Here is a 27,735-nt window from a genome sequence, read left to right on the forward strand (position 1 = left end):
AGCTTATGAAAATAAGGTCATACTTATCTTGCCCCTCAATGGAGGTGGAAGATTGTTTATTCCTCCCACCATACCTTATTTTGTGCCAATTTGTTTAAGAAGAATGCACATTGAAAGGGAAATAACAGGAGTTTAAAACATTTTATAACTGAAAATGTAACAGTGTCGCAGGTATGACGGTTCCAGGCCTAGAACTCAAGACTTAAAGATGAAGACATAAGAAATTAGAACGGGCACTTGGTAGAGCGCAGACCTTCACCAGTGCCACATTTGTTTACATAACCGAGTTAGCATCCCTAGCGTGATAGATGTGCTCATATCGATTCTAACTTGGCAGGTCAGGTAGCTACGTCACTCTGTGAAACACTGAGCAAGGAGCGTCTCCATGGCAACAGACACTGATCTCCTTTGACCTCCTCCACGAGGTGCCTCTCTCACCCACGTTCTATGCGAAATGTTTTTTTTTTCAGTTTTGGGGGATTTTTTTCGGAAATGGTTCGCCGTTAACATCCCAAAATGTAATCAATTGTTTCTTGGATGATGACAAATCGTTCCTGGAAATGTTATGCAATTAGGTTGACTGGCTTTTGCGAAAAGTTGGTAAAATACATACATACATACAAACCAATTTTTGTTGGTGAATGTAATAGAAAAATCTAAAAGAGGATACCTCTGATAATGATTTTAACAACATAATATTTCAGTGTAAAATGCATTAGGAAGTCCAGCATAAAGCAACATTTTCTACATATGCTCTTAAAAATTAAGCGCTTGGATTAATTTTCATATTTATTTATCGTTTATTTGGATCTTAATTTAGTTCATATGAAATACAAAACCTGGTCAGGCTTTCACTATTCAAGCAAAAGGTCAAAGTAACTAGTTGCATTAGTTGACTAACGAGTTTACTTAAATTGTTAAGAGATATTTTTGGGGGTATAACCAGTAGTGCCACTTCTGCTCGAGTATGTGTTCCCGTTTGCTTTCCTCTCTTTAAGGGAAAGAACAAAAGTTTCTCATCAGCTACCCAAACTTCCACTTTCTTTCTCCTTCCCTTTTGCTCTTCTGCCCTTCTCCTCGACTCCTTCATCCATCTCTTTCACACTCTCTCCTTTTCATTCTCCCCCTCCAGACACCTGTCTTCTCCCTCTCCTCCCCACTTTGCTGTGACTGACAGGCCAATTCTACCCCCAATACACAAAATGGAAAGTGCTCACAACAGCTTCACTTAAAAGCACACACTCATGCGGGGCGTGCACATAAATGCACAGTCGCTGGCGCGCGCTCACTTTGCTTACAGACACATACAGGAAAAAAATAAAAAAGTAAAACAAATACAACACACAAATGCTGATCTCTCCTCACTTACAGGCTCTGTGCATAAGATACAGCTGTCATGGTGATAATGTGATGGTTTGCACAAAGCCAGTGTCCATCATAGAAATCACAAGACCCTGTCACTTCCAATGCAGCACAACTTCTCTAAAGAGATTGCCACAGACACAAATGCCAGATTATTTTCATACAATGATAAATCTGTCACTTGTCTAGTTTTTTGGTTTGTTTCTTTTCTACTTCTCCATTCTTTCTCTCTGCTGGGCTTTTCAGAGAGGAAATTGAACTCTTCTGATCAATTTATCATGTAAATCCAATCATATCTAAACGTCTTTAGACAATAGGTTTCATGTGGTAAACCATATCGCTAGAACTGCTGCATTCAGTGGTGCCTCAATTACAGCGAATGGATGGGAAATTGTGGCAGATTTGCACGTGAATATGCAATCTCTCTTTTGTATACACAGCCGACTTTGGAAATGAATGTATCCTAATTAAAATGTTGACAGTATAACGTTGCAATTGAATTACTGACTCTTAATAAGTCAAAGTGGGAAGAGGAGAGATTCAAATCGTCGCAGCAGTGAGGGCAATATGGATGATGACACAATAATGTCACTTTGTTTTGATAAAGATAAATACTAGTACAATGTTGTGGCACTTTCTTATTGTGTTGACATACTTTTGTAACTCACTCTTTTGAAAATATATACTTAAGCCATTAACCATGATAAATAACCATTATCCATCCATCCATCCATCTATCTCATGGCACTAAAACCAACCTCACAAAACACATACAAACATACAAACACACGCATTCACTAAATATGCAAGTGTTCACTGTGGGAGGCATGTAGAGGAAACTGACATACACACAGGGAGAACATGTAAACTCTACACAGAGAAGCCCCCAAGACCAGATCAGAATAGGGATCAACTCATTCTGAAGGGAGAGTGCGAGAAGCTCTTCCATATTTTCATGCCTTGTGTGCCTGCAGACCACTTTGGACTTACACGCGGACTGCAGTAGTAGTAGCAATGATATTAGCATCATATATATTCATTTCATTAATTCTTCTAGGACTAGAAGTGGTTTTGGCCACAAGAAAGGTTTGCAGCTCATAAAACTCCACCATGTGTGCACTGAGGCTCGTCAGGAAAAACTCAAATGTAGAGGTTTGGCGTGTACACAAAGGGGTTATTGGTTTATAAAACTGGTTTGCAACATTTGTGGCTCCAGAGGACAAATACTTTGTCAGATGTGAGCCTATATTTTGTCCAGCGAGCATCACGGCACTTATACCATTGTGATGTGCGTTTTATAATAAAAGAGGACGCACTCATCTATTTAATGTCACGCCTCTGTTCACTCTTTTGTTCGGCTGACGCTTCCACCGCTGAGTGACTGAGCATCACTGCATTACAATCACCATGTGTTAGTTCTTTCCCTCCTCCTACCTACCATTTTAACCTTACGTCCTCCTCTACAATGACCTGTAGCTGCTGATTGTACTGAAGGACTCTGAAGGAGGAGAAATTTGTTGTCATCACTACTAATCTGTCTTGATGTGAGTTTAAGTGGCTGCTGCGGGGAGAGAGAGGCTTTACTATGTGCGTCCTCTCTTTTATATGCAGTGTTTTTTTTTCTTTTCTTGATATGGTGCTTAGAGCTAGTCATTTAAGAAGCCAAATTCCCTTGCATTCAGTATGCCACTTGCAGGATTATTGTGTATTTGACATTAAACTAATCTTGAATCCAACCTGTCTCCACAAGCCATTCCACTACTTAAAATTGGGATTGCGCAGAGAGATGAGAAAACAGAAGTGGAAAAAAGATAATGTAATACTGGTCAAGGAGCTAAACGGTTACCAGAGTCACTGATAAAGGGATGAAATGAGTCTTCCTGCAAGGCTTTTTGCCATAAAATCATGTGATGGATGAGCTTTTGTGACAATGTGCTTTGCAGAAGTACTATATCATGTCCAGGGAAAAGGAGATGTGTCATGCATATCATATTGTCATATCATTTTTCTATCCCCTTCCTTCATTTCCTTTTATCTCCCCATTCTCTTGTTCACCATTGCAAACCTGCAATATCATAATGGTAACTGCAGTTGCTCCTGACAGCAGAAATGTGCTACAGCTACAGCGACATGATGTATTATAGTGCTATTATGCTCTTTCGAGTTTACTTTTAACCAAAACAATGTCCATTCTAAATGCTCTATCTTTACCCTTACAATATCACATGCCACAATATCATATGCAATACATTGTATATTCTGACATTGTGACGCCATAACGCTTTGTATTGTTGTGCTTGAATTGGCAATCAACAATAGTTCTAGAGACATCAATTCTAAATGACTGTTTTTCCTACAATGTTAATTCGCTCCAAACTGAGTTAGGCTCATGCCTTGTAATCCATCCGTCTGTGTGAAAGCTGATTAGATCATTATTAATCGATTAACCAGGAGGAAACTGGAGTACCCAGAGAAATTCCATGCATGTCGAAGGAGAACATGCAAAGTCCACACAGAAAGGCCTGGCCTGGATTCAAACCCACAACCCTTCTTCCTATGTGACCAGAGCACTAAGCATGAAGCCTGCAATAAATAGAATTCACAGTAACCAATACCGCAAGTAGCATTTCAGTTCTCTAACACTAAATGACATTGCACTTTTTCTGGAGTATTTTCAGTAGTGCATTTATCAAACTAACAGTAATTATCAGCCCCCATTACACCTCTGCAAACAACACGGAGATGAAAAGATGACACATAATAACATTCTCATCTGTCTTACTGTTATTATTCCACAGCTGATAACCAAATGGCCTAAATTATAATGCACAAGGCCAGTAGATAAACTTTAGAAAAAAAGTACATTCCAGCTGGGACCTGGCGTAGTTACTTGTCGTAAAGGTCAATTTTCCCAGTTTACAGTATTCATTTGACAACAGCATACAGAAAACACAGCCAAAAATGAAGGAAAAAATGAGTCCTGCATGCTCCTGGTTTCCCTAAGCGTAGCAAAAAAGGCGATCCTCATGAACTGGAAATCCAAAAGTAATCTGAATATAAAGTTATTTAAAAACTTACTTCTAGACCACATCACATTGGAGAGAATGTCTGCTGGTAGGAAAAATCATTTGACACAATTTGAGTCCACATGGTCTCCAATAATTAAATACACCATGTAGCCCTGTGGGGGGGTGGTGGCTCCACCCCGGGCTCTGGGGACCGTCAGTGGTTGGGGCGTCGTGGCTTTGGTGGTTGGTGGCTCTGTGGGCTCGGGGGGGTCCTGGCGTCTATGCTGGGGGGGCTGCGGCCTGGCCTGGGGAGAGTCCTGGGCGGGGGTGTGGGGGGGGCTCTGCTCTGGGCCGGGGTTGGGCCCGCTGGGGTGTGGTGGGGGGGCTGGGCGTCGGGCCCCGGCTGGGCTGTCGGCTGGGGGGGGGGTTGGGGGTGGGTCGTCCAGGCCCTGGGGGGTGCGGGGGCCTCCCCCTTTCTGGTGGGGGTGCCCGCTGCGGCGCTGGGGGTGGGTCCTCCCTCTGGCCCCCTCCCCCGGTGGGGCGGGTTGGCCCCTGCTGCCGCGCTCCGGGTCTGCCTCGTTCCCGGATTGGGGGAGCGGGGGACGGGGGGGCTCCGGGTTCTGGATGGACGTTGACTGAGAGTGACCTCCAGGGCCTGGTGTGTGTGTGTGTGTGTGTGTGTGTGTGTGTGTGTGTGTGTGTGTTTTGAGGGGTGGGGGTTGGGGGGTGGGGCTGTGTGGGTGTGGGCGAATGAGGGGGGGTGCCCTGGCCACTGGCCTCCGGCTGGGCTCGCACTGGGCCCTGCGGGTCTTGGACTCTGCTGTCTGGCCGTTGGGTGGGGTGGGGCTCCCTGCCCGGGTCCCCTAACGGCGCCTTGTGGGGGGGGGGTGGCTCCCCGGGTCCTAGGCCGGCCACTCGGGGGTGGGGTGGGGCAACGCGGGGGGTCCAGCTGGGCCAAGGTCCTAGCGACGGGGGGACCCCCTCCTCAGAACCCTCCCTGCCTTACCTCACCTTATATTACTCCACAATAGGGAACAGTGGGCGGTGCCTAGGTGGGGGGTCCGGGCTACTTAACTGTGGTCTGGGTCCTCCCCCGACTTTGCACCACCCACAATTTTAACCACACTTAGTCACGCAGGGTCTTGAGGGGGTAAGCCGCTTCGGGGTTCTGCCACTTGTCAGCGGTAGAACGCCCGGAGCCCCGCTACCCCCCAATTTTAACCGCACCATAGACACACACATTGCATCCACCTTTTCAAAACACAAAGACACACCCTTACATACATCCAACACACATATAGGGCAGGGGAAGGGCGGGAGACGTGGCTCCTCCCAGCACCTCCCGCTGGGGTCCCGCCCCGGCCCGGGGTGAGTGCGGCTGGAATGCGGGGGGGCGCGCTCCCTCGGGCATGGCGCTCTGTGGGGGGCTGGGGTGCGGTGCTCCTTCTCCATTGCTGTTGGATTGGTGGAGGTTGGGATACCGCGGTGGCCGGGGGTGGGGGCCTGGCCGCGGCCGGGGTGGGCGAGAGTCATACTCCCCCCCCCGTCGTGTGTGTGTGTGTGTGTGTGTGTGTGTGTGTGTGTGTGTGTGTGTGTCGGTGGGGGGTGGGTCAGGGGTTGGGTTCTTCAGGAAGATCGGGGGGGAGGATCATGGGGCGGGTGGGATATGAGGCTCCTGGGGGTGTAGAGTTGACTGTCCTCCGACCGGGGCCTGCGCCGGCCTTCGATTTCCTGGGTCTGGGGGCGGGGCTGGTCCGGGGCGCGGCGGCTGTGGCTGTCTCTGCCTTGCCGGGTTGGGGGGGGGCGGTGGGTCGGCCTGTTTCCGGGGGTGCGGCGGGACTCGCCGCCGGGGGTTGGGGGGGGGCTCTCGGCCCGCTCGGCCCGGGGGCCCTGCTCCGGCCTTTTCCTCGGCTTGGGCGGCTTGGGTCGGGGCCTTGGGGCCCTGTGCCCTTTATCCTTCTCTTGTGGGCCCCTCTTGCCTGGGGGGGATTCCTCTCTGCATTCTCCGCCTGGTGCTTTTTGGGCGGGGCGTGCTCTCTGGGGTGGTTCGCTGGGGTCTCCCCGGGCCCGGGGGGCTTCCGTCTGCCGGGGTGGCGGTGTCCGGGCCCGATGGCCTCGGACCCCGGGGTGTCGTCATGGGTCCTCCCACAACAGTTCCGGTCACACCCAGTGGACAAGCCCACACACACACACACACACACACACACACTTTCACTCCTCACGAAAGGTGCTTCTGAAGTTGCTTGTTCTCTGTCATCATTTGCTCAAACTTTACAAATCATGTTCCTCTTTTGTTGTCACCTCTTTGTTAATTCATGTTCCTGCTTCACGTTACTGTCTAGATAGAGCTGCTCAGGCTGGTTAATCTAAAGAAATCATTTTACTGTCTAGATAGAGCTGCTCAGGCTGGTTTAATCAAAAACAGTTGGAAAGTATTTGGATCAGTGTGATAACTGCAAATAATATATGTAGCACAACAAGGATATTGTATGTTATCCCCCTCCCCCCCTCCCCCCACCCCCCTCCCCCCCCCCCCCCCCCCCCCCCCCCCCTCCCCCCTCAAACTTTCTTCTCTCTCTTCTCTTCTCTCTCTCTTTGAGCGTTGCCCCCCGGTCGTGTACGGCAGCCATGCCAACTTCTGACGGAGAAGGCAACAGGAGGAGACTCCAGGTCTCTCCCTGTTGCTAGACCAAAAACTGTTCTGACTCCGAAGGCTCTCAATCACATCATATTGTTGGCCCAAGCTGCCGAACAGGACAAGGGAAGAAAAAAAAAAAAAGAAAAAAAAAAGAAAACACAGCCACCTCTCAAGTTTATCATCTCACACATTAACCAAAAGAGAGATAAAAGGAAGCATTGACGGGACAATTTATGCGATTCATACACGTTTGCTGTACTGACTTTACATTCTGCTGGTAACATATCTGACAATCATTCTAACTGTTGCTACAAAGCTTCATATTTGCAAATGGCACATGTGTTTTACTGACGTGAGAGAGAGAGAGAGAGAGAGAGAGAGATGAGAGAGAGAGAGAGAGAGAGAGAGAGAGAGAGAGAGCGAGAGAGTGGTAATTTCTGTCTTGGAATATGAGCAAATTTACGATGAAAAAGTCACACGGGGCAAGTGGGTTTCTTGACTTTCAACAAGATTTCAGCAGTGTTGAAAGATGTAAGAACTGCTTCTGGGAGCTTTCTAAAGCCTTGCAGTCTGAGAGTTCAGAACCATATTTTTTTTTCTCACCTCCCATTTCCTCATGAACGCTTTTGTTGTCATGCTGGCAAGATGACAACATTCACATACACAATTCCTTCAGTTTAGTTTTTTCTTCAAAAGTCACACATTGTTTTAGAGGTTTATCTAAGGTTATGTGTATTATCCTGACTTGGCCATTTCGTAACCCACCACAGTATTTCTTCATTTTGAAACTCTCCTAAATGGATTTGTGAGTGTGCTTGGGATCATACTCAGTTCATCTGTGATCCAGATGGCAATAATGATCTTCAAGTACTATTAGACATGATTCAAAATGAGTTAAAACAATGACTGCAAGTTAAACGCCTTCTCTCTCGGGGCTATGACAAATTATAGATGGACTTTGTGATGGAGTTTCCAAAATATTTTGAAATATTTACAATTTTTGTTGAGTCACAGGGCCTTGCAAACATCCTGCTCGAATTGTTTAAAAACTCACATTTTTCCTCGCAAAAATGGTCTTGCAGTTGCCATAGATATCTCCACCATGTCTCAAACCTTTCTCGATTTAGTTTCTGCAAATTACTCAAATAACTCAAATTTCCCTGATGGAGTCATCCCAAGGGATTAATAAAGCAAAGTCTAAAGTCAATTAGAAAGTTCAAGAAATGAGCCATTGTCAGTCTAATCTTCATTCAGGTTGAGGGACTCAGAATGATCTGCTGGAAACGAGATAGTTTTTCTGTTTTCATTTCAGAAAAGCTACAAATCCAAATGGGAAATCTTTGACAATGATTGCCATAAACACGGGAATGTGAGAAACAGTGAAAACTCTCTAAAATGTTTTTCAAAAGTGTCCTTTCAAGAAACTCCCCCCCCCAAAAATGTCATTTTCAGTTGAAAATGTCATGTAAACAAGGCCCGTGCTCCACACAGCCTGACGTCTGATGACAAAAATTTTCAATTTTCTCGCACAACTGTTGCACACCAAAGCAAGCACCACAGCTAACCTGCAATTCCAGAGCACAACTCATCCAATATATAACACGTATCACAAACTACACCACATGAGCTTCAGTCAAACCATCTTTTGGCTTTGTCAGAAAATACTGGGCCTCAATATTCCTGTCTGCCTAACAGTTGCACCACTCGGTGATACTTTCACATTACATCTGCCTCAATATTGGATGCTTTTCTTTTTTTTTAATTACTGGCATTGACCATCACAAAAAACACTATTATTAAATTGGAAAGATAATTCAATGATTAAATCTATTCACCGAGCATTCAAACTTTGAAAACCAAACAACATCCTCAATGACAATTCTGAATCTTATGACAAAACCTGGTTATCATTTATACAACACCTCCACTGCTGCACCGTCCACATAACTTTTGCAAGTCACCAAACGATACTGTTATACATCACCCCACTGGTCCCTATCACCATGATGATAATTTTGTTTAGGAATGTCATATGAATCTCCAGCGAGTATCATGGTAATGCAGAAGGATTCATATATGACATGAATTTGAACTCCAGGCAGATTGTGACCCAAACTTCACGGGGAGTTCATAAGACCATCATTTAACATTTCTGCAACATTCACAAGGTACTCACTCAATGTGATTCCTCGCTAACATGTCTGATGTCTCAGATAATTGTGACTTCGGCTAGTCGTGAATTGCATAGTGATTTGCGCTCCCACCTCACAGATATGGTCATAGGTAGGTTCTCAATTTTCCTCCCATAGTCTAAAGACACACATGTGAGGTTAACTGATAATGCTAAAGTGCTGCATGTCTTTCTGTGTTAGGCTGTTAATGGACTGGCGACTTGTCCAGAGTGGCCCCTGCCCCCACCTTTTAAATTGTGAATCCTGTATCATCCTCGTAATAGTCCCTTGTTTTCACTCCTCAGTTGATATCCACTTGCATGCGAGTCATACTTTTACTCACAATAGACCTTTCACTGCATATCATCACTTTTTTCATCGCCCGTGTGTCCACATTGATCATGGGATGCTTAATATTTGCTGTGGTTTCATCCTCCCTCTTCTCCATCCTGCCACTTGTATCGTTCCCAACCAGTCAGCATGGATCAGAGTATCGAGGTTGACATTTACTATGGAGCCGGGAATAAATAGGAGGAGGCAGCCTCTACAGGAAGAAATGCAGCCTTACTGACCGGTTGAATGCTTCTCCATCTATTGTATAAGTTCACACCTGAATGTGTGTATTTGATAGTGTTGCAATCTGTCTGATTAGCCACTTAAGCATATTTCAGTTTCCGGCCGTCGCACCTTGTTGTCGCATAACCTTTATGAACGTCTGTCGGTCAAGTGGTTAATGTGTTCACACTGACTGGATCAGTCTATATGCTCTGCATGTGTATTGTGTATTGAGCTGCCATTGTGGGTCTATTGGTATTCAGTGAGAGTCTCTGTCTCAGTGCTGCAGTCATCTCTGCAGTCTGGAAGACACAGTTTAACACACACCCATCTTCTCTGCTCTACTACTATTTCAACTCTATTGGGGTCTGTCTGTCTATCTATCGATCTATCGATCTATCTATCTATCTATCTATCTATCTATCTATCTATCTATCTATCTATCTATCTATCTATCTATCTATCTATCTATCTATCTATCTATCTATCTATCTATCTATCTATCTATCTATCTATCCAGTTTCGGATCATCACCCTTATTTGTGCACGTGTATCACTTCGAGACGCCCATGAGGGCAATAGGTAACTTTTCTTTCTGAGGAACCCACACGCTCTTTCTCCTGCAAACATGTCAGCCTGTGTTTTCTTCACCTTTCCTCTCAAGCACAAGGTAAATGGCTGGCCAGCAGACGTGCACATATTTACACGCCCTCGCACACATTGTCAAAGTGACCTTGATAGGGCATTCGCACCTCCCACCCATCATCTTTCAGCCCAGGCTTCTCGGTTCTTAATGTCGGTGATTGGCCTCGTCACATTACGATGGGTGGCGATGAAATGATCACGGGGTGACGGCGCTGGAATTCTTAAATTCGGGGCTGATTAAACGCTAGAAAAGTGAGAGTGTTTACACTGAGGAAATGCTTTGAGCCTGAGCAGGAGGAGAGGAGGAAGAGAGGTGAACCGATCAACAGAGAACATCTCAAAGGGACTGAATCTGTCTCTGTCAATAAACATCTGAAATTACAGCTTTGTTCTCTTGTGTGCTTGTGTGTTTGTGCATGAGCCTATGTTTGTGAGTGTCATGTGTAAGTATTGAGTAAATGGCTGTGGGTGTGTTGAATAGTTAATGGTAGCAACAGATCCGGCCAATGGCATGACTAACTAACTGCAGTTGGGCACTAAGGCCTCTCCCTGAGTAATTAATGACTGGTCTCAAGGTCACTGATGGCATTTATGAATTTCACGAGTAATCCTTAAGATGCATCTTGTGCATAATCTCTTCAGCGCTTCTCTTTCTCTGGGTGTGCCACATCGTGTCAGCTTCCCTTTTATGGTCCGGGTTATTTTTCTTTCATTATGCTTTTCATTATCTGCCAGCGGCAACTCATCTTTAATCTATTATTCAAATTTATCCATGTCTGTTTGTTTTCATACCCTTTATCCTGCTTTCCTCTCCCAGTCGAATCTCTGTTTCAATCAATTAGTCAATTTGCTTTATTTCACGCCTGAAGTCCCTGCAAAATCAAATAAATAAATAAACCAGAAAGATGTCTTCCATGTGTATTCTAATTGTTTTTGTCATCATTGCTTGTGTTCCAGTGAAACATTTGTGCTGGACCACAGTGTGACAGTTTGGAGGCTTTTTGAATGTGTCTGTTACTGTTGTTTGAACAGTATATGTGGAGAAGATTTAAAAGGGTTTAGAGTAGGGCTGCACAATAAATGTAAATCACAATTATTTTTGATCAATATTGAAATCATGATTATTAATCAAGATTATCCATTATGTTAGGGAAGTCATATTTATATATTATATTTCTAACTTAAAATAAACAACATGTGAACAATTATTTCAGTTGAAAATCAAAATTCCAGATGCTGTTGTACTGTCACCTTCTGCTCCCGACATTACGCTTCACTCTCACATCAGTCCACTGTTGAATAACTCGAAGCGGCAGCTTGCGCTTGCTTGTTAGGCAGCTTAATGAAGCCCTGCCCTGACGTTCGCCCCCTGGTGGTTGGCTGACTATTGAGAAAGTGCTTGATTCGATGCGCAGCAGAGCCCACAGTTTAAATCGTGATCGTGATTGAAATCTGATTAATTGCGCAGCCCTAGTTTAGAGGCATGTTCAACAAGACTAAAGTTACAAGTTGTGCAAGATATTAGATGGAACATTATACTCCTTCGTAGATGTGTACCCTGTCATCACTGGACTCTGTGAGCATGCTGTTATGGTGTTGATGCAACATACTATAAATTGCTTAGAGGCCACATATAATGCAGTCAGTGGATGTCTACCATAAAAATTCACTGTTGGGAATATTAACATGATCATAGTACCTCCAACATATGGAGTTCCAACAAGTTAAACTTCATAACAACGGTCTAAATAATGGTAGTTTATCTCTGCTCTTTTGTTCCTGCTTTTCTTCCTCGTCATTCCTCCATTAATCCCTCCTTTCAAGAACAGGTGTTATGCCAATTTCTGCATCCTCTTGCAAAATGTGGCTGATGAACTCTGATTAACTCTTATAGACGAAAATACCACGTGGACAGCAAAGTGTGACAGCTCAGTAAAAGAACTTAAGTTGAACAGTGTGAGTCAGTCCTCAGACTGACCCACACTGTGCTGACAGCTCAGCAACATGGCAATCAAAACTATCACAAAAGTTACTCAGAAACTATTACTCCTTATTTTTGGTCACTATATAACACCTTCATTACCCTTTAAAGAAATAGCTGCAAACTGTCATCAGGTAGTAATTTTCACGAGTTCTTCACACTGATTGTTATCAATTATATTTGTTTTATATGATTTAAAGTTATCTCTACAAGCTTGTTTGTTTTATTTTCCACTGTTTCATAGTCTCTCTTGAACATAAACCACTTGGACTAAAGGTCAAGGTCACTGTCACCTTATCAATTCTTCCCAGTGAGATATCCTCATGTCATCTTGAGAAAATGTGTGTGTGTATCCATTAGAAAAGACAAATGCAGCAATTATTGCAAATGTGGCTTCACTACATCGGGAGGCAGACTGCCATTTACGACTGATGTTTGTATTGATGAAATATTGAAATGTAGGCTGGTTCAGACACCCTCTCTCATTATCAGCTGTTCTATTGTGGGTTTTTTATTATCCAGCTTCAAAGAGCCACTGTCAATCACAATCAATGTCTCTTTACCCCCACATGACCTCATGTGACTCCCAACAGTTGTTAATGCACAATAGAGAGCATCACTGAGCCACACCCTTGGGCGTCGAGGTCTGCTAACATAAGGAACTTATATGTATTAACATTTGAAACCTTTCGTGACACACCCAAAGAATTTAATGCTGGAGATGCCCACCATTTATAACCATAGTTAGATTAGGCAGTCTCGTCACGGGGACAGCATGATGTTGAGCCTCTTCTTCTTGCTTTGAGATTAATCATTTATAACATTTAATTACAATAATAAAACACATTAGTGCACGTACAAACTCAGCATAAACTAAATAAAGATTGATATGGAATATCGATTATGGTTTCCTGGTAATTTGAAGAAAGGTGATCTCTGAATAAGATTTAGTAGACATGAAATAAAACACCCACTGGATCACAAAGACATTCACATACGGACTCACACTCACTGCCTGACGTTACAATGACTTCTGCCAGGTGTGAAAATCCTGATGCGTTGGATGAAAACAAAAGTGTGGTGCTCAGAGTGACGTGTGTGTGTGTGTGTGTGTGTGTGTGTGTGTGTGTGTGTGTGTGTGTGTGTGTGTGTGTGTGTGTGTGTGTGTGTGTGTGTGTGTGTGTGTGTGTGTGTGTGTGTGTGTGTGTGTGTGTGTGTGTGTCTCTAGGAGAGAAAGAGAACCTGCATGCCATTAATCTTTCACACAGAGGATTGGGGAGGCAATCTGTTGGCTATCATAGATGATACATGACCCGCTATAGAAGGACTCGCCTGTTGCATACCAACACACACAACACAGTCCCACACACAGGCGGCGTGCTCACACAGACGCGCCGCATGAAGAATCAAAGACATCACTCCCAAAGATCCCCCATGTGTAGCAAAACGCTCATGCATCACCGAAAATAGAGGTGCGTGTTTGACACACGCATGCACATTCACACTTGTGCACTTGCACATGGTCTCATCTAAATCAAGGCAAAGGGGGGATGAATGTACTCTGACTTTGCTCCAAGGCCAGACCCTGGTTAATACCTTCCTCTCCCTTTGCCATTCACACACACACACACACACACACACACACACACACACACACACACACACACACACACACACACACACACACACACACACACACACACACACACAAAAACAAATCAAGGATTGCACGTTTGGAAATAGACAGGATGTTAATCATTCTGTCCTGAACCGATCTATTTCCCCTCCCTCAGCAGGATGCGTATCTATCAAACCCTCAGAGATACAAAACCATTTGGGACACTATTTGTTAGATTAAAGGCTCCAGTCAGGATATACAGTATGTCGTCTCACTGTGATTTTACATGATCCAGGATGCAAAAATCTGAGTAGTACAGATTTTGTCATAAACACTGATTGTCTGTGTAACATGTAATAGTCTCTGTCTTTGTTATAGTGTATTACTAGAGGAAACCTAACTGGGGTTTCACAGTATGATTTGAGTTTTAGGTTTGTGACTGAATCCTGAGCATGGTGGAAGTGGAAAGTTGTAGTGCTTTAGCGCCTCGACTAAGAAATGATCGCTGAATCACCCTGTTACAAAGTCGGGGGGGGGAAAAATATCAAATCAGATCTCACTGGAATTGTGTTTTATTTGCATACTTTATCTGCAGAGGAAAGTAAATTAGTTTGTAGCAAGTGCTCGCTATTGCAGCATTAGGTTAGAATGGCTTTTTGGGGTTGACACGAAAAAAAAAGCACAATTGTTGTTGTGATAGTTAGATATCTGGTTACTGTTTATATATAGTGTGAATATCGCTGTTAAACTAAAGATTTGACACTAAAGCCTATGTAATTTTAACTTGTTTCTATTGAGAGAAATTTGTGTTTTACTAAAATTGATGACTCGTTTTAGCCCAGACTTTTTTGTCAACATAAAAAAATTCAAATAAATCAATAGTGAGAAAAGTACCGAACCCCAGATTTCTCTCTTTGTCACGCCACACACAAACTTCTCTGGTGCCTGAGACCTTCTCATGAACTGAGGTTGACGTGACAGATTTACCCTGAGTCGCAACAAATTCTGCATGTTGAGTTTGATTGATTTCACATTTCTGTAAAACTTCAATGTATTCTTGTCTCAGCTTCAAAAAACATTTGTTCTCAGAGTGCACTGTATGCATTCAGTGGATCCAAGTGAATTTATGGACCAGAGGAATTAATTCATCAAGGAATACAAATGAAAGTTCAGCCTATTATTGATGATGCTACTGTTCGTGGTGCAGCAGTGTGGTTTGGTTTGTGGCCGCCAGTTGTTATGTGTTTACTCTAACTGCCTACATTTATATTCTCGCAATTTTGTTTTATTTGTGATTTCTGCAAAATTTAACAGCCAGCTCAAACATAATCCTTTCCTATGAACAGGTGGCTAACTGTAAGATTAATGTGCTTTCCTTACAGAGTTGTACAACACCAATACAAATGTTTCTCAACAGATGTTCGAACACTCATCGCGTATATCCTCCTCATTTCTCACCCTCATGGTAAAATCAATTAAGAATAATGAAAGTATTTGCCTTTCACTTTGCACATCACACAGTCATCAATGATCATTCAGATAGTGTTGGTCTTTAAATGGATTCATTTATTTGCGATAGTAAATGTTACTAAAACTGTGCAATACAATGTATAGTGTAATTCATTCCTTGTTTGTACAGCAGCCAGCAATTATTGGTCCCCTGGGTGAAGTCGTCAAATGCATTGGGATGCACTGTCGTTACACTTTGGAGTATACATGATTAATTAAATGTTTCTTGTAGTGGTTATGAATGCACAATCAGATGAGGTTAAAGTAAAGTTTGTAAAGCTCAGACGGATGGATGGATGGACGGATGGACGCTTTCTTTCTCCCTGCTGTCCGCAATTGCCATCCTCTTTTGCTCCCTTCTTTATCTGTTTCAATGTCAACTCAAATCAAAATGTCACTCTGTCGCTACAGATTAAAACGCTGTCGCAGCTCATTTACCAGCTAACCAATCAGATCGTTTAGTCTCCTTCCAGGAGACCTTGTAGAACCCATTAAAATGAGTTTGACCTCCATTATGCCATCCTTCGATTCTTCTTACCTAGTCTCCGGGAAAGAAAAAAGGAAAAAAAAAAACTTTAACAGCAATACTGTGCAAGGAACTGAAGATTTGCACTTGACCGCAGCCACTGGTTACTTATTTCAAAAGTAGCTGAGTAGTGGAGGTTCTCTTTTTTTGGACGTAATCATAATGTGCACACGGCTGTATAATTGTAGTGTTGTGATACATTAGCTGAGCTGCCAGCGTTGTAAAGTCTGCTCATAAGCAGAGAGACAAAGAGAGAAACAGCTTTACTGTATCATGTACAACAAAATAATGACCTTCATGAGTGAAGACACAACACCTCAATCCTTACACTCTTAAACTAACTTGTTACAGGTAATATAGAAAAATACCACTCCTATGCAATCTAATCAAGATTTGTTCGTATTTACAAGTAAACTCTGATTTTTAAATTACTTGTGTCTTGACTGGTCGACTTCAAAGTTGGGCTCGGTTGATAAAAATGCTTGCGCTGTCTCTTAAGAATGATAAAATAAAACCAAGCAACTTTTTCACAGGATGATCCATCACATTACACGCCAGGGTCGTTAATGAAAGCAAACAGATCAATGCCTCAAGGACATACACTATCAATTCCTATTTGTTTGTGTGAGTGCATTTGTATGTGTGAGAATTAAGAAATGTGCTGGGTCTTGGAAAGGTGGCAATTTATTAATTCATGCCGAGTCAGGTTTTGAAGCACCTCTTGGCTCTCTCACTCCTCTTTCTCCTCCTCAACACGCTCATTAAAATGGAACTCTCCATAACAATATGAACATAATACTTAATTTTCCGCCTGTATCTATGTACATATGATGATCACCCTAATGATGTATAAAGTGGCTGTGATCCAAGTTATATTAAAGCAGTAAATGACTTTCAATGACAAGTTGTTTATATAGAAGTCACAAATATTGCAGTTTAACTCAGCTCAGTAATTTCTGCATATTTCAACTTTTAATCTCAGCTCACAGTTGTAGTGTTTATGTGCATCTTTGCTTCATAGCACTGATTTCACCAGGGTTTAGCAGCTGTTTCAAAGCCTGCAGTATGCTACCTGTTGACATTAACAACAGAGATTTGCACCAGCCAGACAACAGAGCATCATTTGTTCTAAAAGCAGAACTGAAAGGAATTAACTACAAATGAATGACTTGGGGTTTTATCACTTGGTCTGCTGAATGTGTAAATAAGTCATTTAAAATATGATGAATAGGGTTTTGTGTTTGTAATCTTTAACCAAGCGAGCAGCCTTAATATATGATAATGTTTAAAAAAAAAAAAAAAAGACATGCAAACGAAACATTCACATAAAATCCAACTCTGTTCCTTTAAGAAAATACTGCCATAAAATGACAATAATTCATATTTATGCTCGAATTCTAATACTGATTAAATGAGACTTGACAAAGAAAGATAGTTTTCTTCCTTAGGAATGTTGAATGATATCCCACCTTTGCTGATGTTCCTAATAATAATAATAATAATAATAATAATAATAATAATAATAATAATAATAATAATTACAATAATGATGATAATGATAATAATAATACATTTTATCTTTAACAACATTTCAGGACACCACAGGTCACTGTACTGCAAATAGCTTAAAATACAAAAACTGTTCAAATAAATAAATAAAGAAATTTTAAACATTTAAAACATTGATGGATTTGCAGTATATCTGCATTGTTAAAAATGTATATGCTTGTTAAAAAAGATGCGATTAAAGATGAGGTTTGTTTCATGAGAGTGAGCTACAGAGGTTGATGAAACCGCATATATGGAGAAAGGTAAAAAGGGAATGAGCAATCTATTTCATGTAGCCTCTGTTATTGTTCGCTCTGAATTCTTTCTGGGGTTTAAAGACAATTGCTTTGTAGTACTGTCAGTTAAAATGCTTTGTGAAACTGTTTCCTGTATTGCATCTCTTTGGCTCTGCAACTACCAGTAATTGTGTTTCCCTTCTTGTTTTTTTCTCTTTCTCTTGTGCCATTTATTTTTTCTTTACCATTTACCCTTGTCTTTACCTTCACCATCACATCCTGCTGCTAATTTCCTAACTCTATTTCCTTACTTTCATCACCTTAATCCTCCCATCTTTCCGCATTAACTTAAACCTCTTCCGTCTTAACCACCTTCATCTTTCCACCTCTTTCTCGCCTTTTTTTCACCCCCCACCCACCCCTCCATATCTCACTCCTGCCTCTCTTCCCTGTAGGTCCCTGTCTGGGCGAATTGTTGGAGGTGTGTGGTGGTTCTTCACTCTTATCATCATATCCTCCTACACGGCCAACCTGGCTGCATTCCTCACTGTCGAGAGGATGGTGTCGCCTATAGAGAGTGCAGAGGACTTGGCCAAGCAGACAGAGATCGCCTACGGCACCCTGGACTCAGGCTCCACTAAGGAGTTCTTCAGGGTATGGACTGATCTCATTTTGCTCCTTCCTTTGATTGCTTAAGAAGTTCCATGCTTTTACTAAGTCAGGTTAATTTGCTGCAGAGGAGCCAGGAGGTCTCGGATGGTGTGGAGGATGACGATTTAATAATGACACCTGCTGTTTTCGTTGTTAATACTCCTATTAAAATGCAACCAGCTGTGTGCATACACAAATGACTTCACTTTAAACTTTACTGAGAGGCTAACAATCAACCATAACATTATGATCTACCATTGTGTAGGTTGCTTTTTTTTGCAGCCTCATACCCAACAAGCTCTGGGCCCATCCAGACTTAAAGGTGTTAACGTGCGATTCGGGTGATCCGATCACATTTGGCAGATCACTATTGCAACAACACATCATCAGTAGGGTAAAACTAGCGTGCCTCACGATGGTCTGTTTACGCTTGTCCATATCATGCGTTTTGGGCTAACCACTTGAGATCAGATTGTGTCACGACCTCTACATCACTGCCACGCAGTTATGAGCCATCCGGCTTGCACTGGACAGTATCCTCTGACCAGGCTGCTATAAGGCGCCGTGTCTCTGCAGACCCTCAGGCATGGATGTCCATGTTCTTTTCCATAGTTTCTTTGGAAAGTTTTAAAAAGTTTGTCACATTCAGATGCTCTGTCTCAATCATTGATCCGTCATAATTTGACCTCCGTCAAACTCACTTGAATCCTGATGCTTGGCTTCTAACAACTTCGAGAACAAAACGTTTACTTGCTGATTACGTGTCATGATGGAGATTGTGATGGTTTATCAGAGTCCACCTGCAGTACATTATACTTTTGGGTGCACAGGGGAGTTTTGATCACCCGTTTCGGGAAAGGCATTCGATACTGGCTTCTGTTTTGCTCTTATAAAAGCAGTAGACATAAAAATGTACTTGAAATTTTCAAGGGAAACTTTTAATCCAGTAAGAAGAAGTAGATATGGGGGGATGTATTGTCTTCTTTTAAGCCAGATGAAAGCCAAAAAGTGGAATTATGCACTGACTGGAAGTGGGACAAGGATGGATGACTAATAACAGTGTAAACCGATTTACAATAGTCCAGGTGGGAGGGTGAATGTATTGCTTCTTTCTAATCTTAAATTGAAAAGGGCTTAGAAGCCGAAGGTCTGACTTTCACTTTACATGTCATTTCTTTCTAAAATCTGAGTTAACAGAAAGCCTTTTATACTAACAATTAAGGGTGATTTGGAATTTCTCATCAAATTCTATTTCGAATTAATTTGACAATTCCTGTTGATTACCCAAGTAAACACTGCTAACAGTAAATAATTTATTCCTTCTTTTTTTTTTCTTGGAGCCTATCTCTGTTCAGTTTACACAATTTAGACAATTAGATTAGTGTGACAAATGAATCCTCCGCATGTCAGTGGGATCTTGATCCACGTTTGACACCTATAGACTGTATTCTCGATTGTTTCAACAAATATTGCAGTTTCACTGTTTCAAGACTGCCACAAATTTGTCATTTCATCTGGTGAATGTTGTGAAAAGAGGGTTTTATGTCACACATAAAAAAACTCAAGCCAAACTTTGACCACATTTGGCTGGGTGTTGGAAGTACTTTTGTCCAAGAGCCACAAAGTATTATTTCATTGTGATTCGAGGTGAATATCTTATTTTTCATTTTGGTTTCTCCGGTCAGTCGCGAGTGTTGCAGCCCAGTACACAGAGATGCTTCAGGTGGAGGTGAAATGGTAGGATAAAAACATGGACAGAGCAGGTGCAGAATACATTATAAGATGCGCTTGCAATTAAATTGTGAACAGGACACAATAATGAGTACACAAGTAGCCCAGAGGAGACCTGTAGTGGCGTCAACCCTTGACCTTTTCACCCATGTGAATTCACTTATATAACCACTTTGATACGTAGCCCCATACACATGCAAACAAAGCCGATGTACAGCTAAGTTTTCTGCTACTCTGGCAAAAAAAACAAACGCTGCGTCATCACTTTTGAAATCGGAAATCGGCCCTGCTATGTCATCATTTCATTATTGAGATTTGTTTGTGTGCTTGTGCATTGTACAGATGTGTTGAGTTGTGTTTGTATTTGGGGACGTGGGGGGGGGGGGGGGGGGGGGGGGGGGGGGGGGGGGGAATGGGGGAGGATGTGGCAGACAGTTTGTGCTTCCGTGAGTGGCTCTGGCATCATCAACATAACGAGCGAGCTGAAATCTGTGGAGGGTGAAAAAGCAATTTACTCTCACACAGCTGAGGGGGATTCGTAACCACCATTAATTATCTCTGTGTGCATGTGTGTGTTAGCATGTGTGTGTGTGTGTGTGTGTGCAGGAACGCATCGATGCACATTCAGCAACATATGTATGCATTTTTGGGAGTGTATGTAAGTTTGAGTGGCATGTGTCACACAGAGGATATACAGTGCATGCCTGCGTATATTAAAAGTGTGTCTGTATTGTGACCGCCTGAAGGTCACCCGCAGCGTCCGCTCGTTAAAGAATCTAGAAGGAGCCGAGCGGCACTGTCACGTTGTCCGTCCCTCAGATGCTGAACGCTGCTTTATAAATGCACAGCCATCACCAACACTGCTATCAGTCTCACTTTTTCTGATGGATGGATGGAAGGACTGGAGGTGTAAGGGGAGGAGCCTCACAAATCTCTGATGAGAATCTATGACTTTGGCTGATGGAGTAAGAAATAAGGGGGGGGGGGGTTGGAGAGAGGTGGGACCTATTGGTCCTCTTGGATGTGAGTGACATTATTATGGGATAGGTGTCCGTCACGCGCTAGTGGCACGCTCGGGCACGTACACGCGCCATCCCCCGGGTGCTGGTTTCAGTGGCTGAGGGCCTGGCTTGTTGCTTGCGGAGCGACAGAATTACACTTTATCACCGTGAGAGGATGAGAAGAAAGAAACAGGACGCTTGTTGAGGGTGACAGTTTTGACTCCTCTGCTTGTTATTTTCACTCTTGACTACACATAGTTCACGTACAAGCGCAGAGAGAAAAAAAAAATTTGTTTGCACCAACACATCGCAACACACTTACGCATGCACACACGCGCACACACACGCACACCTCTGTAGGGTATAGAGGCAATGCATTGTACCATCTCACACAGATGTCCTCTGAAAAGCACTTGTGAATTCCTAACTGCACAGCCGATTAGCATGCCACCATTCCCGTCTTAAACTCATTTAAAGCAAGATTGATGCTTGACTTGTCAAGGGAGACATAGTGTTACATTTTAAATGTGGTTATAAATGTCATTATATGCCAGAGGATCAAAATGGAAGATGGAAGACAGAGCTCCCCATCAGCGGCACAATTTTATTCAAGGACTCTCCGAGTGAAAATCTTCTGCAGCATTTTACTCCACATAATAAGAAAGTGCCGCCATAAATGAAATGCTGGAGAAAAAAAAAAAAAACATATTTAAGAGTGTCTCAATGCAGTGCGCTATAGCAATCCAAACCCAACACTAATGTTTTGTTTTGGGGCTTTATTGTCCCTGATTTGTTTTTCTTTCATGTTTTTCCTCAACTCTTAGGTTTACACCTCTGATGTCTTTTCTTTCTCTCTCCATAAAAACAGCATGTTGATTTGAATAATTCAGTCTGTTTTCAAGAAAAGCTGCTAATGCTTCAGGCAACAGTGTGACGTGTCAAAAACTTAACGACGTCATTTTTTTTCTTCATGGTCATCTTTTTTTCCGAGTGTCTTTTCTTTCTATGAAATTGTATCCAGCAATATGATGTCCTATCCGTTAGTGGGGGGAAATACCTGATCTGAATCAGTGGGGTATATGTAAATGGGGAGGGTGGATAAGCCGACCTCATAGAGCTCAGAAATGGTTGATAGTTATTTCTATCTTTTCTTGATTTCATAAAAACAAAGGTGCAGTCTAACCCCTGACACCCAGCTTCTTCCCCAGGAGAAGACCTGCCTATTTGATCCTCATCAACGTCTGCTTTCTCCTTTTACCCCCTCCCTCCATACCAGAGGTCCAAAATAGCTGTATATGAGAAGATGTGGTCTTACATGAAGTCCGCCGAGCCGACGGTGTTCACCAAAACCACAGCAGAGGGCGTGGCGAGGGTCCGCAAGTCCAAGGGGAAGTACGCCTTCCTGCTGGAGTCCACCATGAATGAATACACGGAGCAGCGCAAGCCTTGTGACACCATGAAAGTTGGAGGGAACCTGGACTCCAAAGGATATGGCATTGCCACACCGAAAGGCTCACAGTTAAGGTGGGTGGAATAGTGTAACAATAGGAAACAGTAACAATGCTGATACTGTACTATTGCTGCGATATTCCACCTACCCTGCTGTGTCTTTTATTCTACTCTGAGATCAAAGTATTCCTGCTGTCAGGTGAAAAATAGTCAACCATTGAAACCCAAACATTTCCATTTTCTTTGGACATTTGACGCTTTCAAAAATCACCGGTTATATAATTCGGCTAATTGAGCATTTTGTGTTGTGCTTTAATGACAAAAACAAACCAGCCGTCACATATTTTCACCCAGCAGCAGTGACTTATAGACGAGTGTGTTGAAGGAAAGTGTCTGTTTCATCATACTGTGCTTAGTTTCTCTCCCTCTCTGGCTTGCTTTCTCTTTTTGTTTCTACGTGTTATCGCCATTTATGATTTCTTTTGCTGGAAATTTCTGACCTCTTTCCTACAAGCTCCCATTAGTAGCATGTCGGCTTCATTTGTCTGTCTCTGTCTCGTCATGCACCTCCTTACGATTGCATCCTCCCTTTTTTTTTTGCTGTCACACACCCAGTCACTTTTTCTCTCCGCAGGGCCACCTTCAAGGTAACACTGTCCATTTGTCTCCTGTCTTGTCTTTTTGTTTGATGATGATGATGATGATGATGATGATGATGATGATGATGATGATGATGATGATGATGATGATGATGATGATGATGATGATGATGATACGAGTGATTTTCATACTTGTTTACCATGAGGAGGGGCAGCACCGCAGACTGTAGCTCTTGACATCACGAGCCACGGGGGGAATTTATAGAGAAACGGGGGAAACAAGTGAGAAACAGGAAGCAGAGGGGCCTGGCCAATGGGGGGACAAAAAGATCAATATTAAACAGGATCCCAATAACTGAATAAAACAAAACACATAATCCTTTCATTTGAATTTAATTCCGTGGCGTAGAATTAGAACCTAAATAACAAATGACTGTGTCGTTTAGGTTTAACAATGCATTAAACTGAGAAACGAGAATCTCAGATGGAGGAAATTGATAAGAAAATCACCTGAAATTAAGTTATGAAACTGGTCATTTTCTGTTGTTTTTCCCTCAGCAGACACATGCACGCTGGCTTGTTAAAATTATAGGAGCAGTCAAAATAGTTTCCATCGAGATATGCTCGCAATGCACATTATCCCCTTTTCAGGTGACTGCGACAGCGGCCGAGAGAGGCTTTGTCTTCTCACTGTGACAAGCGCCTACTGAGGAAAAATAATTGACTAAATTCAGCAAAGTTGGACCACTTGTTCTCTCTTCTCTCCCTCCATCTCTCTCAGTCAGCGTTTCCAAGTTGCCGTACGAAAGGCAAAACAAATACGACAAATCAGCCTCACATCCTGTCCTATAACTTTCCCCTACACATGGTGCAAAGTTGCTCAAGACCCCACTCACCCTGTAGTTTACCTGTTCTTTTCCTTAAAAGAAAAAAAATAAGTTTTTCCGTTTATGGGGGAAAAGTGACAGACAGCATGTGGATGGTTTCTTTTTTTAAGCCCCCCCTCCGTCTCACATTTCTGGGACTATCCATGGTTGTCTCTGGCTTCTCTCAATCAGCGGAAACACGGTTGTTTTTCAAACGCACCCATGTGGCTGTCGCGAGCGCGCACGTCGAGTGAGCTTGCCTCTCCTCCTGGCGCACTAATCACCATGCTAATCTGACTTGGTGATGTTGATAGGACGCATGAGTGCTCTGATCATTAAAATGAATATTGATAATATTGTATTCTCTCTGAAGTGCAGCTATTTTTGACATGACTGATGATATCTGACTGTTATCCTGATTTACAGATATGTTTGAACTGTTTTTCATTCACACCTCTTCTGTTGATTAAATTAGTCATGACCTGTAGATTAGATCACTCCAGAGGACACTCTCTCTCTCTCCCCCCGAATCTCTTGATTATCATCTCTCAGGAAAGTCATTTTAAACTGTGAACAGGCAGTCTTGTCATGTTTGTTGACTGGGTGTAGTTCTTTTTCTTTTTCTATTTATTTTTTTTTTTTTAATTCACACAATCTTGAACTGACATTATGTCAGACATAAGCCATCTCCTCCCTGCAGTTTGCCATCAGGCTTCAAGATGATTTCTAGATAAGTGTATAGACAAAGGGGGCGGACTGGCCAACAAGCACGCCGTGACTGCGGTGACCTTTTTGTGGAGATCAGCTCAGCTGATTACAGCAACTCACAAACAAAAGCATGGTCAGCAGAGAAAAGAAGGACAGGAAGATCTTTGATGGGCAGTTATAAACAGCAGCCACGAGCCAAAAAAAGACACACATAAATTAAATTTATGGAAGGCAGGCAGGGGACACATTGACACAATCTGTCATCTTCTTGGGTTTTGGTTTTCAGACACTCTTCTGGGGAGTTAATAGAATAGAAAATAAACTGTTTACAAGTTTATTTATTGAGGTTTTTAAGAGTCTATATATACAACGACGAGCACAGAGAATGGGTGATGTCTAGGGTGAGTGAGAGCCATTAAATTGAGACTGCTCTCACTTTTGTTGTGTGGGCTACCGAGTACTGTTACTGTGCACGCGCACCACTGCCGTGGAAAATCTTCTCACATGCGAGTAACAAACGTGGTGGTATACAGAGGGGCATAAATCCCCGTCCGTATTATAGTTATATAGTCCATATTGGCTGTTTTATAGTTATAATGAACTCCTCCGTCATCTGTCCATATAGGTACTCTTGAGAGTGTTAAAGTTTATAGCGTGCTAACTACAGAGTTTTCAGTGTTTCTGCCGTTGTCGCGTAAACGCAAAACATTTCTGAAACGAATAAGACGTTGAACATCACTTGCAACATAGTCATGTAAATGAGCCCTGAATGCCTCGGAGGGAAGGTGTAGTGGCCCATTTATGATGCGCTATGCCACCTTCACCACCTGCTGCTGGTCCTCCACTGTATAGCAGGAGAAGGACAGAGCGCAGTCGTGGTTCAGGTGGATAACTGAGCAGGGCAAGCCTTCTGGGGAGGTGCAGTCTACTCTCCTGGTGGTAGATGTCTGTAGTCCAGGTGAGGTCAGCTGACATATGGACACCAGTGGATTTGAAGGTCTCCGCCCTCTTTACCTCCTCGTGTATGCTGAAGCGTTCAATGTGCTTCTCAAGCATACCTTCATATTTGAAGAAAGAAGGAAAAGAAATTCAATAAATTGATTTGAATACATTACAATATAACAATGGGAACTATACCTAGTTTTGCTAACTAAGTTTGCAAACACTGCATGAATACCATGCATTTGGCCCCGTGTCCCTGAGCTTTGTTGTAGACGAAATCGCTTGAAGCAGTATGAGCAGGAGAAGGAGTTGGAGCCACATAACCACACAAACAACTTGTAAAGACTATCAGGGAAGGAAGCAGCAGGGAAGGGGACAAGAGCACCATCAGCAGGTTGCACAGATGTGGTTAATTCACTCTATGCCTGCAGCCTGATGGAGTAAACACAAACATCCAACCCCAAAAAAGAACAACAGGTGGAAAAGAGTCAAAGAGCAGTAATAAGAGAGAGTGTTGTCTCGGGTGCGTCTTTTCCCTTGAACTCACCATTTTACCCTCAACCAACCCCAATTCCTCCTTCCTCTGCTCCCTGTTGTCCTCCTTTCTCCCTTTCATTTTACCCCCAGCTGTTGTCCCCCACCCCCCACCCCCCCACCCCCCGTCCATCTCGTCTGTTTGTCCCTTCATCCTCTGCTCTGACCAAACTATCTTATCTGTTCCTCCCTTTTTTACTTAAAGAAACGCGGTCAACCTGGCCGTGCTAAAACTCAACGAGCAGGGCCTGTTGGACAAATTGAAAAACAAGTGGTGGTATGACAAAGGAGAATGTGGCAGCGGGGGAGGGGATTCCAAGGTTAGCCCTCTCTGTCTGCCCCCCCCACCACTAGGTGACGGGGGCCGCTCACCAGCTGAGCAGCTCGCGACGGCCCCCGTCCTGGGAGTGTAACGCATGCATCTGCCCCGGCAAGCAGCCCCGCAGTGTACAACTGCAGCATGAAAGTGAAAACTGTGTCTGTTTCGGTTGTGTGTGTGGCTGTTTTCATGAGAAATTATGACACAGGAACAAAAGTAGTCCTCGACTTCTCAAATGAAATCTTTTTTTTTTTTTTTTTAAGTAAAGGAAACATTGAAAAATACTTTCTCTAAAAGTATTGATTGGTTGTGCCTTCTGCATCCGCCTTCATAAAATTTAATGTTGAATTATCCAAAAAAATATCTTTTCATTTTCATTTTAATGCTGGTAAATATGCCCACTTTGGCGGGTGAGTGCCACCAAAGAAAATTTAAGCTTGTCTCATCATGATTATAATCATTTCTGATGTGCTCAGCACTGTTATGGTAGCGTCCCTCTGAAAGGACAGCGGTACAGGGGATGGTTAGATGAAAAGCTAGAGAGAAACTGCTGTGAAGACAAGAATATTTGCCACCTAGTGGCAGCTCTGGGGAGAGGAGAGCCAGTCAAATAATGAGAAAAACAGAAACCACAGACGAAACCTCATCACTGTCTGCTGCTCCAGTACAGAAGAGATGAAACGGGTTTCAGAAAATAGAGAGAGAGCCCAAGTGAAATCGTGGCTCTCGGATTGTTTCAGGTTCAGGTTGACTTCAGGCGGATGGGATGAATAATTGATAGAGGCAGAATACAATTATGGGATAAAGTTCTCAACATCTCCGGCTTGTACGTCTGACTTCAACAATTCTGCACAATTCTTTTCTCTGTTCTGTTTTCTTTATCAAATATTTACAATGCTCTTTTGTTATCCTTGTCATCCTCTGGATGTTTTGGCAAAGTTAACAGCGATCTTCATGAGCAATTTACTATATATATTCCAGTCGAAGCCAACAATTTACGACTTGATGATGGCGAGGTGTTTGGTATTCATTATTTATGCCCGTCGTCTTCATGAATGTTCACATATTTTGCCGTAAAAATTACAACTTGTCAAATATTTACCAAAGTCACATAAGGGCCTTCTGCTGAGCATTTACT

At 42.9% G+C, this 27,735-nt stretch overlaps 1 protein-coding gene across 1 annotated transcript in view; it reads left to right on the forward strand.

Moving 5' to 3' along the window:
* gria4a (glutamate receptor, ionotropic, AMPA 4a) overlaps positions 1–24,150 on the forward strand; it is a 110,875-nt gene extending 86,725 nt beyond the window's left edge. Inside the window, exons 14-15 of the mRNA XM_080458991.1 lie at positions 18,253–18,451; positions 22,457–24,150. Coding sequence (XP_080315117.1) covers positions 18,253–18,451; positions 22,457–22,717 — 460 coding nt within the window. The 3' untranslated portion in view covers positions 22,718–24,150. The remainder of the gene's footprint in view (positions 1–18,252; positions 18,452–22,456) is intronic.
* Positions 24,151–27,735: the final 3,585 nt, after the last annotated feature.

Source organism: Lipophrys pholis (genome assembly GCF_963383615.2).
Source record: "Lipophrys pholis genome assembly, chromosome: 3".
Taxonomy (NCBI): domain Eukaryota; kingdom Metazoa; phylum Chordata; class Actinopteri; order Blenniiformes; family Blenniidae; genus Lipophrys; species Lipophrys pholis.